At 36.0% G+C, this 17,773-nt stretch overlaps 1 protein-coding gene across 5 annotated transcripts in view; it reads right to left on the reverse strand.

Moving 5' to 3' along the window:
• The window catches only part of FANCI (FA complementation group I), a 78,302-nt gene that overhangs the window by 34,711 nt on the left and 25,818 nt on the right, over positions 1-17,773 (reverse strand). For all 5 annotated transcript variants that reach the window (XM_027089238.1, XM_027089237.1, XM_027089236.1 and 2 more), the window contains 6 exons: positions 14,673-14,765; positions 13,890-14,026; positions 11,675-11,855; positions 10,186-10,273; positions 909-1,039; positions 379-449 (listed from right to left, as the gene is read on the reverse strand). In XM_027089238.1, coding sequence (XP_026945039.1) covers positions 379-449; positions 909-1,039; positions 10,186-10,273; positions 11,675-11,855; positions 13,890-14,026; positions 14,673-14,765 — 701 coding nt within the window. The remainder of the gene's footprint in view (positions 1-378; positions 450-908; positions 1,040-10,185; positions 10,274-11,674; positions 11,856-13,889; positions 14,027-14,672; positions 14,766-17,773) is intronic.

The raw sequence follows: 17,773 nt of genomic DNA on the forward strand, positions 1-17,773 counted from the left end.
ATGCATGTTATAGATGCTACAATATACAACCTTGGCCTATCAGACATGCTTTTGGGTAAGGAGTAACAACAAACTGTCAATTCTAGAATAGGGATAAACAGCATATGGCTACTTACTAGTTGCTCCTCTGAATATCCATGAGTGTATTATAATATGGCCAATGTGGTATTAATTTGGTATCTTATCCTTAAAGTAACAAATGCTTCCCACATATTACCCATCTCATAGTATCTTTAGGAGTTGGTATTATCATCTCTAAGTTTGGGTTAGGAATTTGCATGACTGCTGTGAATAGGTTGTACTAGAGATGACTGCAGAGAGGACTCTAAGTAACATTAGAAAGCATCACTTCCTCAGATCTCATGGGAGGCTACATACCTGGCAAACATAGCTTTCCGAAGGACTAGTATCAAGGAGTCTCTTATTGACAAGCTGACTTTTAGAAGGGGCTGAAAGAGGAAGAATCAGTAGGTAAAAACAGCAATTTGTTTATTAGCCTTAGCACATTTCTACTCAATACTGTTACCATTTGGCTTTTATAAGAAAGTTTGGCTCTGTTTTATAAACAAGTTGCATTGTTTATTACACTTAGTAATAAGGACAATTTTATATTTTGAAATGCTAAATTGAAACTAGTTGTGAATACCTTTAAACCTACTGTCCTCAATTAATAATTTCCTAAGAGCCTTTCAATTACTTCACTAACTTGAAACTGAATCAAAGGAGAGAGAATAGCACTATGAAGAGGGGGTAAACTTGGAAAATAGACTCTATTTTAATAGAAAGTTTTATGTTCTAGAATCAAGGAAAACAGTATTTCTTACATGTATATGTGTAAGAAATACATCAGACCTCCACTCGGCAGTTCAACCTCAGTTGTGGTGAGCTCTTTAGGAGTCAAGACTTACCTGCACTGCCTTCATCAGCCCTTGTACGGTTTGAAGGGGCAAAAAGGACAAATAGTCAAAAGTTTCTGTGACTTTAGAAGAACAACTTTGAAGAACTAAGGGTGAATACATGATGATATCTGAAAGCAGGTCTGAAAAACAGAATCTATAATCAGTTGCCTCAAATAACTAAAAACGTTTCAAATAAAAGGAACATAAAATGGAGAAAGAAATGGTAAAAAGTTTTTTGTTTCTTTCTCAAATAAGTCAAGTACACTGCAACATAGATTTCTACTGATTCTATGTATTAAGACTTTAAGGTCAATGTAACCAGGATACTTGTAAAATTTCTTCTGGTGATAGTGTAAGACTACAAAAATTAAACTGTCTAAAAGAAAGGAAGAAACCCATTATACTGCCTGAATAAGCAGTACACATTGTCTTCATATTTCCAAACTGAAATAAATCAATAAATATTTATGAATTTCTATTATATGCAAGCATAATAATATGGTCCTATAAGGAATATTCAAAAGCACAAAACCTGGTCTCTCTTCCTTGAAGAATGTTAATTTAGCTGGAAGTGAAGAAAAAAATATTTTAAAAGAATGAAAGAAGTAATAGAATGATACCAAAAATCTAATAATTCCAAACATTGTTTATTGTCTAGCAAATGGTAAAGAGAGAGTTTAAACAGGAGCGCAAAGGAAGAGATCATTATGAGATGGTGTGCTTTAGGAGAGCAAAGAGAAGAAGGAATTTAAGCTAGATTCTAAAAGATGGGTAACATTTAGATGCACAAAGAACTGGAAAGAACTATTATATTTAAAGGGAAAAGTACGAGTAAAAGTACAGGAAAGGCAAGTGTAAGACATATTCAGAGGATGGTGGGGAAATCTGTGGAGATAGGGTGAAGCATTCAGAAAAGTAAATAATGGAAGTTAATGCTGGAAAGGTAGGTTGGATCAAATTGTCAAGGACTGTTTTTGGCCATGGCATGTGGCTTCTGGGATCTTAGTTCTGCGACCAGGGATCAAACCCAGGCCATGGCAGTGAAAGCACTGAGTGCTAACCACTGGACTGCCAGGGAATTCCATCAAGGACTTTAAATACCAGGATAAAGAGCTGGTAATTTATGAAAGGAGGTATTTGTGAGTTTTGAATGACAGAGTGGTATTTTAGGAATACTGATCTGGCGGCAATTTGCAGGCAGAATCGCTGCAGAGAAAAAAGAAAGCAGGGAAACCAGTTAGGAAGCTGTGGTAGTAGTCTAAATGCAAGGTTATAAGACTGGGAATTAGGCAATGGGTGTATGTGTGTGGGGGAGGGTAAAAAAGGAAGAAAGAGGTAACAGTATGAGGGAAAGAATGAAAGAACTTAGGTACCAAGTGTATTTGAGAAGATTAAAAGGAATTCTAGCCTCTGAGACTCAGAGCCGTGTTTCAGATAACAGAAACAGGGACAACGGAAAGGGGAATTTGTTTGAAGGCAACAGTATTGCATTTGAAATAAAAGGAAAAAAAATACTAAATGGAAATATCCAGCAGGAATGAAGTCATTGAAGCAGTGAACTAAGGAAAGAGGAGAGTCTTGACATAAAGATTTGGGAGCCATGCCCACAAAAAACCCCACCAAAATAACTGAAATCATAAGAAGTGGTATGATATCTGCAAGTAAGATAATATATAAAAAGAGGGACAGACACTGCCCACCAGGATGGAGTAAGAGTAACCAGATTTATCTTCCCACTTTAAACATCTACAAGAAAATAAGCCAAATTACATGAAACAACAATTTTCAGACACCAGACAAGAAGCAGTACAGACAATGATCCCTGAGAGAAGGGAAATAAATGAGGAAAGGTTTATAATAATTGCCCCGTCTTACTGCCTGGAGGGTTTCTAGGCAGTAGCACAGAGAGGGGAAACTCAGAATCCAGCGGTCTTCCTAAGTTACAGAGACAGAGCTGACAATTCAGGAAAGCTAAGGCAGCTAGAATTCATAGGGCAGAGTACCAGAAAGGAAAGAGCTGCATGGAAAGAGGGCCCTGGAGATGTGCAGGTAGCTCCCCTTGTATGTTAGCTGCATGCTAGTCAGTGCATCTGTATGAAAAAACAATCTAAGTCAGGGAAAAAATCACAGGCAAGCAGTAGGCAAATCCATTCTCAGAGGTCATAAAGGACAGGAAATAGTTTATATTCACAACATCCACAGTGGAGCATTGCTTTAATTGTAGCACCAAGTTGGCCCTAGATTAAAGGCTGTCTGGTCTTATATAACACAACATAAAAATAATCATAAAAAGGATTAAATGCTTTCCAAGAAACTTAAAGCTCAATAATATTCGAAGGAAAAAAAAATCCAGCAAATTAACAATGTGAAGTTCACAGTGTCTGCCGTCCAATCAAATTATTCATCAGGCAAAGAAGCAGGAAAACACAACTCATGACGACGAGGAAATAAATCAATAAAAACAGATCAGAAATTACACAATGATAAGAGTTAGTAGACAAGGACATTAAAAGAACTAAAATAAATATATGTTCAAGAAGGTAAGGGAAGGGAATTCCCTGGTGGTCCAGTGGTTAGGACTTGGTGCTCTCACTGCCAGGGGCCCAGGTTTGATCCCTGGTTGGGGAACTAAGGTCCTGCAAGAAGATGTGGCACAGCAAAAAAAAATAGGTCAGGGAAGCATGTTTAAAAAAAAGACAGGGAAGATACGGAAGACATAAATCAAACATCTAAAAATGAAAATTTTAATGGATAAGATCACTGCAGAAGATTTGGGAATCTGAATTTACAGCAATAAAAACTATCTAAAATGAAACACAAAGTAAAAAAGACTAAAGAGGGCTTCCCTGGTGGCGCAGCGGTTGAGAGTCCGCCTGACGATGCAGGGGACACGGGTTCGTGCCCCAGTCCAGGAAGATCCCACATGCCGCGGAGCGGCTGGGCCCGTGAGCCACGGCCGCTGAGCCTGGGCGTCCAGAGCCTGTGCTCCGCAATGGGAGAGGCCACAACAATGAGAGGCCCGCGTACCGATAAAAAAAAAAAAAGACTAAAGAAAGGATATCCATGAGCTGTGTAACAACTTACAGCCACTTAACATATGTGTAACTGGAATCGCAGAAGACCGTGTGTGTGTGCGCGCGCGCGCACACGCATGCACCAGTGAGGAAGAAGATGACAGAAAAAATGTTTTGAAGAGATAATACCTGAAGAATTTTCAAACTTGATGAAAACCATAATCTTACAGATCCAAGCAGCTTAACAAACCTCAATCATGAGAAACATGAAGGAAACAACACTAAAGCACATCATAATTAAATTGCTTAAAACCACTGATAAAAGAAAAAATCTAAAAATAAAAAAGACATTATAAAGAGAAGAAAAAAGAGAATGAAAGCAGACTTTTCACTGGAAATGATGAAAGCCAAAACTCAGTAGAGCAATATCTTTAAAGCACTAAAAGAAAAAAGTCAATCTAGAATTCCATACCCAATGAAAATGTCTTTTAAGAAGTAACATGAAATGAAGACTTTTTTTGATACACAAAAGAATTCATCGTCAGCAGATGAGCAGTATAAGAAAATTAAAGGCAGTCCTTCAGACAGAAAGAAAGTGATACTAGATAGAAATCTGGATTTACACAAAGGAAAAAGCACCAGAAATGGTAAACACATGGGTAAAAATTAAAAGACTTATTAAAAAATTCTTAAAAAGATAAATGTTTAAAGCTAAATTAGGGCTTCCCTGGTGGCACAGTGGTTAAGAATCTGCCTGCCAATGCGGGGTACATGGGTTCAAGCCCTGGTCCGGGATCCCCCATGCTGCGGAGCAACAAAGCCCACGTACCACAACTACAGAGCCTACGCTCTAGAGCCTGTGAGCCATAACTACTGAGCCCGTGTGCCACAACAACTGAAGCCCGCACGCCCTAGAGCCCATGCTCTGCAACAAGAGAAGCCACCGCAATGAGAAGCCCGAGCACCACAACAAAGAGTAGCCCCCACTCGCCACAACTGGAGAAAGCCTGTGCGCAGCAACGAAGACTCAACGCAGCCAAAGATAAAAAAAAAATAAAAATAAAAACAAGCTAAATTAACAACAATGTAGATATAATTCAATATACTCACAGAGAAGTAAAATGCATGAGAATGCACAAAAGCTACTGGAGTAGGGGTAAAAAATGGAAGTATACTGTTGTAATGCTCTTATACTATATGTAAAGAGGTATGCTACTACTTGAAGGTAGACTATAATAAGTTAAAGATGTATATCATAAACCCTAAAGCAACCCAGAAGAAAATAAAACAAGAGATATAACTAATCAAATTAGCAAGATAAAACGGAATCATTAAAAACCAAAAAAACTCAATTCAAGAGAAGGGAGGAGGCTTCCCTGGTGGTGCAGTGGTTGAGAGTCCGCTTGCCGATGCAGGGAACACGGGTTCGTGCCCTGGTCCAGGAAGATCCCACATGCCGCGGAGCGGCTAGGCCCGTGGGTCATGGCCGCTGGGCCTGTGCATCCGGAGCCTGTGCTCCGCAACGGGAGAGGCCACAGCAGTGAGAGGCCCATGTACCACAAAAAAAAGAAAAAAAAGAAAAAAAAAGAGAAGAGAGAAGAGAAAAAAGGGAACAAAAAACAGACAAAGTAGAAAACAAATAGCCGGATGTTAATCACATTAAATGTAGATGGCCTGCCCTGATTAAAAGTCAGAGACTGTCAAATTGGATAAAAAAAAGTAAAACACAATTGTATGTTGTCTATAATAAAACGCAAGTTAACTATATAAAGACATAAATAAGTTAAATCTACAAAGATGGAAAAAATGTACCATGTTAACACTGATAAAAAGAAAGCTGCAGAGGTTATATTAATATCAAAGTAGACTTCAGAGTAAATAATATTGCCAGGAACAAAAAGGTCATTTCATAACAATTAATGGATCCATTAACCAAGAGGACATAACAATCCTTAATGTTTATGCCCTATAATAGAGTTTTAAAATTCCTGAAGCAAAAACTGATAGAACTGAAAGGCACAGACAGTCATTTCTATAAATACAAAGTCAGAGATTTCAACACCCCTCTCTTAATAGTTAACAGAATAAGTAGACAGAAAATCAGTAAGGACACAGGAGACTTGAATAATCTGAATTCAGTGATTTATAGAAAACTACCTAATAATAGAATACATATTATTTTCAATAGCATGGAGAACATTTATCAAAATGAACCATATTCTGAGAATAAAACAAGTCTCAATAAATTTTTTAAAATTCGCATCATACAAAGTATGTTTTATAACCACAAATTAGAAATCAATAACAGAAAACCTGGAAAATCTACAAATACTTGAAAACTAAACAACACACTTCTGAATAACCCACTGGTTAAAGAACAAATCACAAAAGAAATTAAAAGTATTTGGAACGGAATGAAAATAAAAAACAAAATTTATGGGATGCAGCTAAAGCAACGTTTAGAAGGAAATTTATAGTTTAATGCTTTATTGAAAAAAAAAGAGAAAAGTCTCAAATTAATGACATATGCTTTTAATCAAAAGAAGCACAGACTGACCCAAAGTAGCAGTAGAAACAAAACAAAAAAGAGCACATATCAATAAAACTGAAAACAGAAAAACAGAAACTCAATGAAACCAAAAGCTGGTTCTTGGAGAAAAATCAATAAAATTGATAAACCTCTTGCTAGACTAATCAGGAAAAAGAGAAAAGATGCAAATTATGGCTTTTAGGAGTCAGAAAGGGCAAATCAATATAGATCCTACAGACATTAAATGGAATACTCGGAACAACTTCATGACAATAAATTTGATAACTTAAGATGAAATGGTCAAATTCCTTGAAAGACACAAACTACCAAAGTTCACCCAGAAGATTCAGATAACCTGACTAGCCCTACTTCTATTAAAAGAATGGATTTTGTAGTTAAAACCCTTCACACAAACAAAAGGAAACTTCAATCATCAGGAAGGAAAAAATAGCAATATCAATATTGCTAGGTAAATCTAGGTAAATATAACAGACCAGAAGTTGGCACACTTTTTCTGTAAAGGGCCAGACAATAACTATTTTAGGCTTAATGGGTCATGTGAGATAGATATATATATCACGAGTTGGTACATGTATGTATGTGTGTGTGTGTGTATATATATATATATATATATATACACACACACCAACTCAACTCCGCTGGTAAAGTATAAAAGCAAGATAGACAACACATAAATGATTGAGCATGTCTGTATTCCAATAATACTATATTTTATGAACTCTAAAGTCTAAAATTTTCATGTATCATGATATATTCTTCTTTTGATGTTTTTCAATCACTTAAAAGAGCAAAATGAACCCAAAGCAAGCAAAAGGAAGGAAATAATGAAAAGCAGAATTTGGTGAAATTGAAAAAAAAAAAAAAGAGAAAATTCAAACTAAAATCTCATTCTTTCAAAGATTAGTAAAACTGGCAAGCTTCTAAGCCAGACTGGTAGAGAAAAAAAGAAAAAAGACATATCACTGACATCAAGAACATCTAGATTTGGAGATGACGTGATTTCTATGTAGAAAATCCTAAGGAATTGCCAAAAAGCGACTAGAACTAATAAGTGGGTTTAGCATGGTTGCAGGATATAAGGTCAATATTAAAAAAGCAACTATTTCTACACAACAGCAATCAACAATCAGAAATTGAAAATTTTAAAAATACTATTTACAACAGTGTCAAAAAAATGAAATAGGGATCAACTGACAAAAGATATGCAAGATCCACGCACTGAAAACTATAAAACATTGCTGAAAGAAATTGAAGAAGTAAATAAATGGAGAGATACATTGTGTTCGTGGGTTAGAAGACTCAATATTGCTAAGATGCCAATTCTCTCCCCAATTAATCCATACATTTGAGGCAATCTCCATCAAAACTTGAGACCTTTTATAAAAACTGACGAACTGATTAGAATATTTATTTGGAAATGCAAAGGACCTAGAATAGTCAAAAGTTAAAAGACTTACACTATTGCTTTTAAGACACATTATGACGCTATAGCAATCAAGACATAACACACACATAGTTCACTGGAATAGAACAGATTCCTAAAATAGACCCACACATGTATGGTTAGTTGATTTCAATAAAGATGTCATGGTACCTCAATGAAGAAAAGATAATCTTTTCAAAAAATTGTGTTGGAACAACTGGATAGTCCTAAGCAAAAAGATGAACCTTGTTATGTCACATCCTATACAAAATTTAACAAAAATGGATCACAGATCTAAGTATAAGAGCTGAAACTATAAGGCTTCTAGTAGAAAATATAGGAGAAAATCTTAGTGACCTTGGGTTTGGCAAAGATTTTTTTAATACATGACATAAAAAGCAGGAACTATACAAAACTGATGAACTGGTAACTGATAAATTAAAAATGTTGGTTCTTCAAATGACACTGTTACAAATATTAAAAGTCAAACCACAGACCAGGAGAAAATATCTGCAAAACATATATCTGACAAAGGACTTGTATTTAGAATATATAAATAACTCTTACAACTCAGTAATAAAAAGGGAAACAACTCAATTTTTTTAAATGGACAAAAGACCTGAACAGACATTTAACCAAAGAAAATATAGAAATGACAAATAAGCATGGCAAATGTTCAATATATCATTAGGCATTGAGGAAATGCAAACAAAAACACAATTAGAATGAGTAAAATTAAAAAGACTGATCATACCAAGAGTTGGTCACAATGTGGAGCAACTAGAAACACTGCTTATAGGAATGTAAAATGGTACAACGACTGTGGAAAATAGTCTGGCAGTTTCTTAAACTATAAAGCCTACACCTACCATACACTACCATATGGTGTACCCATTCCACTATAACATGTTTCCATACAGAAATGAAAGCATACATCCTCAGAAAGACTTACACATTAATGTTCATAGCAGCTTTATTCGTGATAGCCCCAAACTAGAAACAACCTAAAAACCTGCACACAGGTGAATGGATAAATAAATTGTGGTTATATCCGTATTAGGGAATACTAACAATAAAAAGGAAATCAATTATTGATACGTGTGACAACTACAGAAAAATCTCAAAAGAATTATGCTGAGTGAAAGAAGTCAGACCAAAAAGAAAGGAAAAAAAAAAGGAGTACACACTGTAGGATTCCATTTACATAAAATTTTTTAAATTTATAGTGACAGAAAGCAGACCAGACTAGAGATGAGAGATGGGAAGGAAGAGAGGGATGCAGGAACAAATTACAAAGAGGCACCAGGAAACATCTGTGGGTGATAGATATGTTCATTTTGACTGTAGTGATACTTTCTGTTTCGCTGGTGTATATGTATGTCAAAAGTTATCAAACTGTTATACTTTAAATATGTGGACATTGTTGTACCTCAATTATACTTCAATAAAGCTGTAAAGAAAGAAAAAAAGTAGAATGAAGTGTCAAGTACAGAGCTTTGGAGAACCCTGACATTTAAGGATAGAAGAAAGAAAAGGAATCACTAAACAAGAAAAAAAAACTGATCATAGGCAGGATAAGATGCAAATTATTACAGTTATCAACTTCAGGGGAGTTGTAAACAGTGTAGAATGATAGAGAAATTAAGAAAGTTGGTGATTAAGAAAAGACCAGTGGATTTAGACAATAGGATATATGTATTAAAAGAGCAAAACATTCAGAGGTCACCAAAGAGACCAGTACTGAAGTCAGAATGTCAAGGGTTAGGGCTTCCCTGGTGGCGCAGTGGTTGAGAGTCCACCTGCTGATGCAGGGGACACGGGTTCGTGCCCCGCTCCGGGAAGATCCCACGTGCGGTGGAGCGGCTGGGCCAATGAGCCATGGCCGCTGAGCTTGCGCATCTGGAGCCTGTGCTTCGCAACGGGAGAGACCACAGCAGAGAGAGGCCCGCGTACCGCCAAAAAAACCCACAAAAAACCAAAAAACGAATGTCAAGGGTTAAGAGAACGGGAGGTCAGTGAGTGACAGCAGAAGGACAGCACTCACCTGAGAAGTATTCAAACAAAAAAGAGAGAAAGTTGATGCAAGACAGAAATTCACTCATTAGTTATATGCTCTTTTCCTTCTTGACAACCATAGACAATATAAATGCATTTATGTTTTACTGGCATCATAATCAAAGATGTCATTAAAGATGTCAATCTACTGTATCATTACATTTTTTTCCAGGACCAAAAGCATTATGAAATTTAAATAAAAATGTTCCTGACAACTTTATCCACCCTTCCAAAGTTCAATACCTATGAAATGAGTGATGGGGGAGGATCCTCTGGTAACAACCCTGTTGAGGACCTGCTCCAGAATTTCTTGTCTGATCATCTCATGGATCTAAAAAGAACAGAAGAACCAATAAAATATTCCTTGGTGACCTTCAGCTTACAATTATATCAATGCATGTTAGGCAGATTAAAGAATAGTTTGAATATGGGCAAAACTGGACTGTTTATTTCAAAGACAAATATAATGTGAATCACCTGGAAAGAATCACTCAATTCTACCCTCATTCTGTGCTCAGACAATTCATTATCAGGGCAAACTTTTATTAGCCTAAAAGAGAAATCATATGAAAGTACTGCTACATATAAGGTCCAGCATCAAACAGGAATAATTCTACCTAGGTATCTATTACATGCCAACGTCCATATTCCTGACAGTATGCACAACTTTTATTTTAAAATTTAAAAGCCCACGAAAATTTCTGAAAACCTAGAAAATCTTCACCAAGCCCTTCCTCAGTTTCTACAAGCAGAGCAACTGCCTAAAAACAACCTGTTTTGAATTTTTACTTGAATTTTAGTTAAATTTCATACCTGAACTTGATAACTTTGGGATACAGACTAATTACTTTCAGACCCTGGACTAATAATTTGATTATTAGTAAATTCTATATTCTATAGATACCTTGGCAAAGCCAACATCTGTGTGAAATCAAGTGGAACCTTCTTAGTTTTAAAAAAGATTAATTTAAAAACAAAAACCATTTTCTTATTCTAAGAATGTTTTTAATCAGATTATGGTTAAGGAGAGTCATATGTATCTAATACACAACTCTCAAGGACTATTATATGGCATTCACTTCATGGTTCTGGATCAGAACATCAGATTTACATTTAAATTGGCCTCCAAATAACATTTTCAGCAGATACTTTTGTTGTGTAGATACAGTGAACAACTGAATGTAAAGAAGATGTCTTAGAGAAATCACTAGCAAAGCAAATTTGTTTAGTCTCAGATATGATCTTTTTTGAACTTGAAATGAATTTTTGAAAGCTATTTCAGAAATTAAGATTGAGATGATAGCCATAATATGGTAATGAATTAAAAGATTGTAAATTCCCCAATTTGGTTCTTCAAAAACAATGAACCAATAAGCATGATTCTTCAAGCTTGATGTTCTACAGCAACCTAAAAGATTATTTTTTGTATAAGGGAATTTTAAAAACCCAGAAATGATTTACTGCTAGAGGAAGAAGAGGAAATCATGAGGAAGTTAACTTATATTCAAACTTCTAAAACATGGTCAGGAAGAACAGAAATTAGAATAAATGAAAATCTCATATAAATAAAGAGTGAGAAAGTAAGTATTCCATCAAACTGGGTCTATAATGTTTCAATTACTATCCCAATCTCTGTTCTGGGAAACTGCTACATACTCAAATTGCCCTGTCCCCCAGACTCCCAAGTTAATGCCCTATTTATTAGGGAATGGTTGCTAAACTAGAGTCTCACCTTGAAAGTTTCCAACAGGATATTAGCTCCCAGCTTACATGCATGCTGGTTTGGCATTCTAGAAAGACCTGAGCTGGCTTCAATAGTTTTTCCATCAAGAATCTTCTTTGGTCCATAGGAATCCATTAAAATGAAGCCAAGTTCTACCAGGCCCTGAGTAACATGATCCCAACTGTGAACACTGCAAGAAAACAAAGTTTAGTTAAGAAGAAAAACTTAGTAAAATACCTTACCTCTATATTCTCTGCCGTGTTACATATTTCCCAAACTTGACCTGGATAACCAACACTCCACATAAATTCTGAATTTCTTAATGAACAGTAATGGGAATGGTAGGCAAGCAATCTCTACCGACAGAACACCAAGAAAATCCAAAAACTACAGAACATTAAAAAACATATGAAGCAGAGCAGCACTCTGAGAGGATGACAACATGCTGGAGGATTAGGGCAATGCCACACCTAGAAGATTAGCCCTTGGTACACCCTACCACTATCCTCAAGTCACAGAGGCAGAATGTGTTAAAAGATACAGCACTCTCAGACAAACTAATGGGGAATATCAAAAATGATAATAAGGAGATAAACAATAACCACCAAATACAAGAAAACAATATCACCACGAAAGAGAAGCACCAAACTCAATGAAGACAACTAATCGCTAAGGGAAAAGGTTAATGGAACAAAGAGAAGATTTTAAAAGTCTAATGAATATCCTCAGAGAAATAAGAAAGAGTATTATAGCATGAAACAAAAAATGAACTGTTATGAAAATAGAACCAATTAGAAATTTTGGAAATAAAAAACATGACGGATAGAGTGAAAAACTCAATAAATGGACCTAAGAATAAAATGGGCAGAGCTGAAGAAATAATTATCGAGAAGAGCGAGCTAAGGAATTTTTGTTGAACTTGACACAAAAAGACAAAAATATGAAAAACGTGAAAGAAAAATTAAGAGATACAGCACACAGATCAAGAAATTCCAACAGTTAATAAGATAAGTGTACTGAAAGAAAATAGAAGAAAATCATTACAGAGTTTAGGAAAGACATGACTCCTTACAGTGAGAGGGCACACCAATTACCAAGCAGAAATGAATTAAAAAGGAACTTACATAAACACAAATTGTGTTAAATTTCAGAAGATCAAGGATAAAAATAAAGTCTTAAAAGTTCCCATGAAGAAAAATAACAGATTATCTAAAATAATACAAGAATCAGATAACCATCAGACTTTTCATCAGCAATTCTAGATGCAAAAAGACAATGTGAAACTGATTATAAACTCAAGAATTTTAAACCTCATCCAACTATTACTGTTCAAGTGGAAGAGCAAAACAAAGACATTTTCAGGTATGAAAAGTTTACTATCCACAAACCATATCCGAAAGGATTACTGCAAAAAATATATACTTATGGCATATCTCCAAGTGAAAAGTATGAGGTTCAAAAGATAAGATGTAAACAAAGAAACCAGTAAAATTATGAAGTCTAAATATAGTCTGTTAATAATCTTAACAAGAATGAAGTGGAGAAATGTTTGCTGTGGGCTAAAGTTACCATCTTGGAGGGAGGAGACAGTTGTAGTCGGTTTGCTACAAAATGTTTATCTGTAACATGAAAGAGCTCATACATGATTGGTAAACAGGGGAGGTAAGTATAACCTGGAAGTTGTATTGGTTCATAGGTGACTTTTTTCCTAGTACATTAATGTTCTGCACCTCTAAGTATCTGCAGGTAAACACAAAGTATGCCAATAGAGCTAAATATAGCAAACCATGGAGACAAACCACAGACAAAGCATGACACAGTAAAGACCGTTATAACAGCTAACGTATATTCTGAAATACAACATTAAACATGAAAGTAACAACCAGGATGGTTACCAGTTTTTTCAATTTGATTTAAAATGGATTTGCCTAAAACTGCTAATAATTTAATTGTCTAAAACTGCTAATTCAATTCCATCCATCAGTCCCAAACTCCAACAGTTAAAGTAAATAAAACTCAGTTTTCTACTCACCTAAAAAGCCAATGAAGACTCAGGCCAATAGAGTAGTAATAGCATTAAAGGAAATAGCATGAAAGGAGCAAAGGTACCTACTTCAGTTTTGTATCCTTGCTATCAAGGTGGCCAAGAACTCAGCCCTTGGGATTCAAGGATCTCTGATCTTAACACTAAATACCCTATGAACCTTATGGTTCATGAACTTACCTATTCTTTACCACTTCCAAGATCATGGTTGAAACACAACATCTATGAGGAACTAGATCCTGAAGAAATTTTGAGCCTTGGAGAAGCTGAAGATCCTTAAAGCTTTTTATAACCAAAGACTTTAAAAGGTCAAATACCTAATATAATGAAAGAAATAGGAAAATGAAGCAAAAAATGATAGCCCATACTATAGAATCTTAACCCTGTAACTGTTCCTACTTGCTGCCATACACTCATATCCCTATGACAACTGTTTCACTGATGAGTATGATACAAAAATTATGACTTTCAGTGGGAACTTAAAAGAGCTGAAGACAGGTCTTCCTTGAGAGAAAAAGGGCTAAAAATCAATATTACCCACAACCAGAGAAACACATATGAGAAAAAAGGGTAAAGGATTTTATATTTTCATTCTTTCAAATAACAGATTCTCATTAATTTCAAGTTGATCAGGGACAGTTTCTTAGAAAGCTACAACAAAATACAATTGCAATGAATACCCAGCTAAACTTCCCATTCTTGCTACTTGGACTGTGTGATGTTTCCACTCTTATTCCCATCTCACCACCTGGCTTACCACACAATAGGAAGTGGAGGTATAAACCAAGTATCTGAAGAAGTCTTCAAGCAGCCCACAGAGAACAGTGTGGGCCTACATTCTTATAGGGGAATATGCTGCTGGCAGGGTGGGAATGGAATTGTTTAGGAAAAGATAATTTAAAAAAACAGACTATTGTACACTTTATCAACTACAGAAGGAACCAAAAAGTCATTCATAAATACCTGTTCCTCAAATCTTTGTATTCTTGTTACAGAGAGGAAGAGGGCAATGCTGAAAGGACATATATTACTACCGAAATCTCCTTGCTGTCCTGCCTAGAACAATAAATCAAAAAGGAGTCATAACTTACATCTGAAAAGTATAATATATCCTACTTAAAAACAAGTCCTTAGATGGATCAGAAACCTAAATATAAGAGCTAAAACTATAAAACTTTTAAAAGGAAACACAGTAGGAAATCTTCAAGACTTTGGATTAAAGATTTCTTAGATACAATAACAAAAACATAATTTATATAAGAAAAAACTGATAAATTGGATCTCATTAAAAATCAAAACTTTTGTGCTTCAAAAAGACACCATTAAGAAAATGAAACAAGCCAGAGACTGAAAAAAATATTTGCTAATTACATACATGATAAAGGACTTGTACCCATGATATACAAAGCATTCTTAAAACTCTTTAAGTCACAATCAAAAAATGGGCAAAAGATCTGAATAGACATTTCATCAAAGATATCAGAACAACTAAATAAGCACATGAAAAGATGTTTGGTTATCATCAGTCACTAAGGAACTGCAAAGTAAAACCTCTATGAGATACTGTTTCACAGCTATTAGAATAGGTATATTAAAGAAAAAAAAGACAGTAACAAATGTTGGCCAGGATGTGGATAAACAGGAGCCCTCATACAGTGCTGACAGATATGTAAAATGATGTAGCCACTCTGGAGAACAATTTGGTAGTTTCTTTAAATTATAAACATATGGGACTTCCCCAGTGGTCCAGTGATTAAGACTCCGTGCTTCCACTGCAGGGGGCGCAGGTTCGATCCCTGGTCAGGGAACTATGATCCCACATGCCACACGGCATGGCCAAGAAAAAAATTATATATATATATATATATATATATATATATATATAGAGAGAGAGAGAGAGAGAGAGAGAGAGAGAGAGAGAGAGAGACATAAATGTATTACATAACCCAGAAATTCCACTTGTAGGTATCTACCCAAGAGAAATGAAAACATATGTCCACACAAAGACATGCATGTGAACGTTCACAACAGCATTATTCATAATAGCCAAAAAGTAAAAACTCAAAAGTCCATCAACTGGTGAACAGCTAAACAATGGATATGTCTATACAATGGAATACTATTTAACAATAAAAAGGAATGAAATACTTGTAAGTGCTACAACATGGATAAACCTCGAAAATTATGCTAAATGAAAGAAGCCAAACACAAAAGATTACATATTGTATGATTCTATTTATATGAAATCAGGAAAGGTAAATCTATAGAAACAGGCATGAAGGACCTTACAAGGTGATGAAAATGTTCTAAAACTGAATTATGATGATGGTTGCACAATTAGGTAAACTTATGAAAAATCAATGAATTACACACTAAAAATGGGTGTATTTTTTTTTCTTTTTTTTTTGGCTGTGTTGGGTCTTCGTTGCTGTGCGTGGGCTTTCTCTAGTTGCAGTGAGCGGGGGCTACTCTTTGTTGCTGTGTGAGGGCTTCTCATTGTGGTGGCTTCTCTTGTTGTGCAGCACAGGCTCTAAGCGCACAGGCTTCAGTAGTTGTGGCACGTGGGCTCAGCAGTTGTGGCTTGTGGGCTCTAGAGCTCAGGCTCAGTAGTTGTGGCGCACGGGCTTAGTTGCTCCACGGCATGTGGGATCTTCCTGGGCCAGGGCTTGAACCCATGTCCCTTGCATTGGCAGGCAGATTCTTAACCACTGTGCCACCAGGGAAGCCCCAAATGGGTGTATTTTATGTTATGTAAATTGCACCTCAATAAAGCTTAAAAAATAGATCTTTGAGCCCTGAAAGAAATGACAACAAACAAAAGAAAAAAAGGAATACAGCTTCCCTGGTGGAGCAGTGGTTAACAATCCTCCTGCCAATGCAGGGGACACGGGTTTGATCCCTGGCCCAGGAAGATTCCACATGCTGCAGAGCAACTAAGCCCGTGCATCACAACTACTGAGTCTGTGTGCCACAAATACTGAAGCTCGCATGCCTAGAGCCTGTGCTCCGCAGCAAGAGAAGCCACAACAATGGGAAGCCCATGCACTGCTATGAAGAGTAGCCCTGGCTTGCCGACTAGAGAAAGCCTGTGCACAGCAATGAAGACCCAACACAGCCAAAAATAAAAACAAATAAATTAATCAATTAAAAAAAAGAAAAAAAAGGAATAAATATAAAATCAAAGATGAATAAAACAGAAAACCAACAAACAAATATAAAACAGTCGACAAAGCTGGTTCTTTGAAAAGATCAATAATATAGTTACTGTAAACCTAAATAAAAAGAAGAGTGAACAGATACAGAGAAGACAAAGGAGCTTCAAAGGCTAGTTCCCACATCATGGTCTTTAAATATCCTTTCCTACAAAAGGGACCCAAGGCTCCTTAGAGAAATCAGAATCGGGTAAGGAAAGTACAAGTGTGTCTTGGATAGCTTATGCCACAGAAGTGCTCAAAGACTAATGGGGCCATGTTAGAAGGACACATAAGCCTACCTCAAGGATCCAATTAGCCAAATATGGGTCACTTTGGGTACTGCATATGAGCAGATTGAATTTTAAAAGGTTCATTGGCTGCATAACAATGTCCAAAAAAATGGGGGGTGGCTCTTTTCACAGAAGAAAACCAGCTAATAATGTAGAAGGAATGACAGAATTAAAATTTTCTAATCTTAATTCTACTATTTTGCAACTCCGAGTATAATTAGTGATTTAGGCCAAGAATCATCAGTAGACGGGAAAACAAAATCTACTGTGTGAAAGATTGCTGAGGAAAAGAATTTTCGCATGCCTCGAATTATGATCCCATGGATTACTTTCTAATTACAAAGGGAAACATATACCTTTGCAAATGAAGAAAACTGATGGTCATTGTCTTCATCAAATGATTTGGCTAAGACTGCCTGATACTATGAGCCTTCTGACATAATGCAAGAATAGTGGTTGGCAAACTACAGCCTCTGGGACAAATCTAGCCCATCACCTATTCTTGTACAGCCCATGAGCTAAGACTGATTTTCACTTTTTTAATTGTTGAGGGAAAAAAAACATCAAAGGAAGAATAATA

This window comes from Aethalodelphis obliquidens, unplaced genomic scaffold (genome assembly GCF_003676395.1).
Source record: "Aethalodelphis obliquidens isolate GAN/ISIS:26980383/991018 unplaced genomic scaffold, ASM367639v1 scaffold65, whole genome shotgun sequence".
In the NCBI taxonomy this organism is placed as follows: domain Eukaryota; kingdom Metazoa; phylum Chordata; class Mammalia; order Artiodactyla; family Delphinidae; genus Aethalodelphis; species Aethalodelphis obliquidens.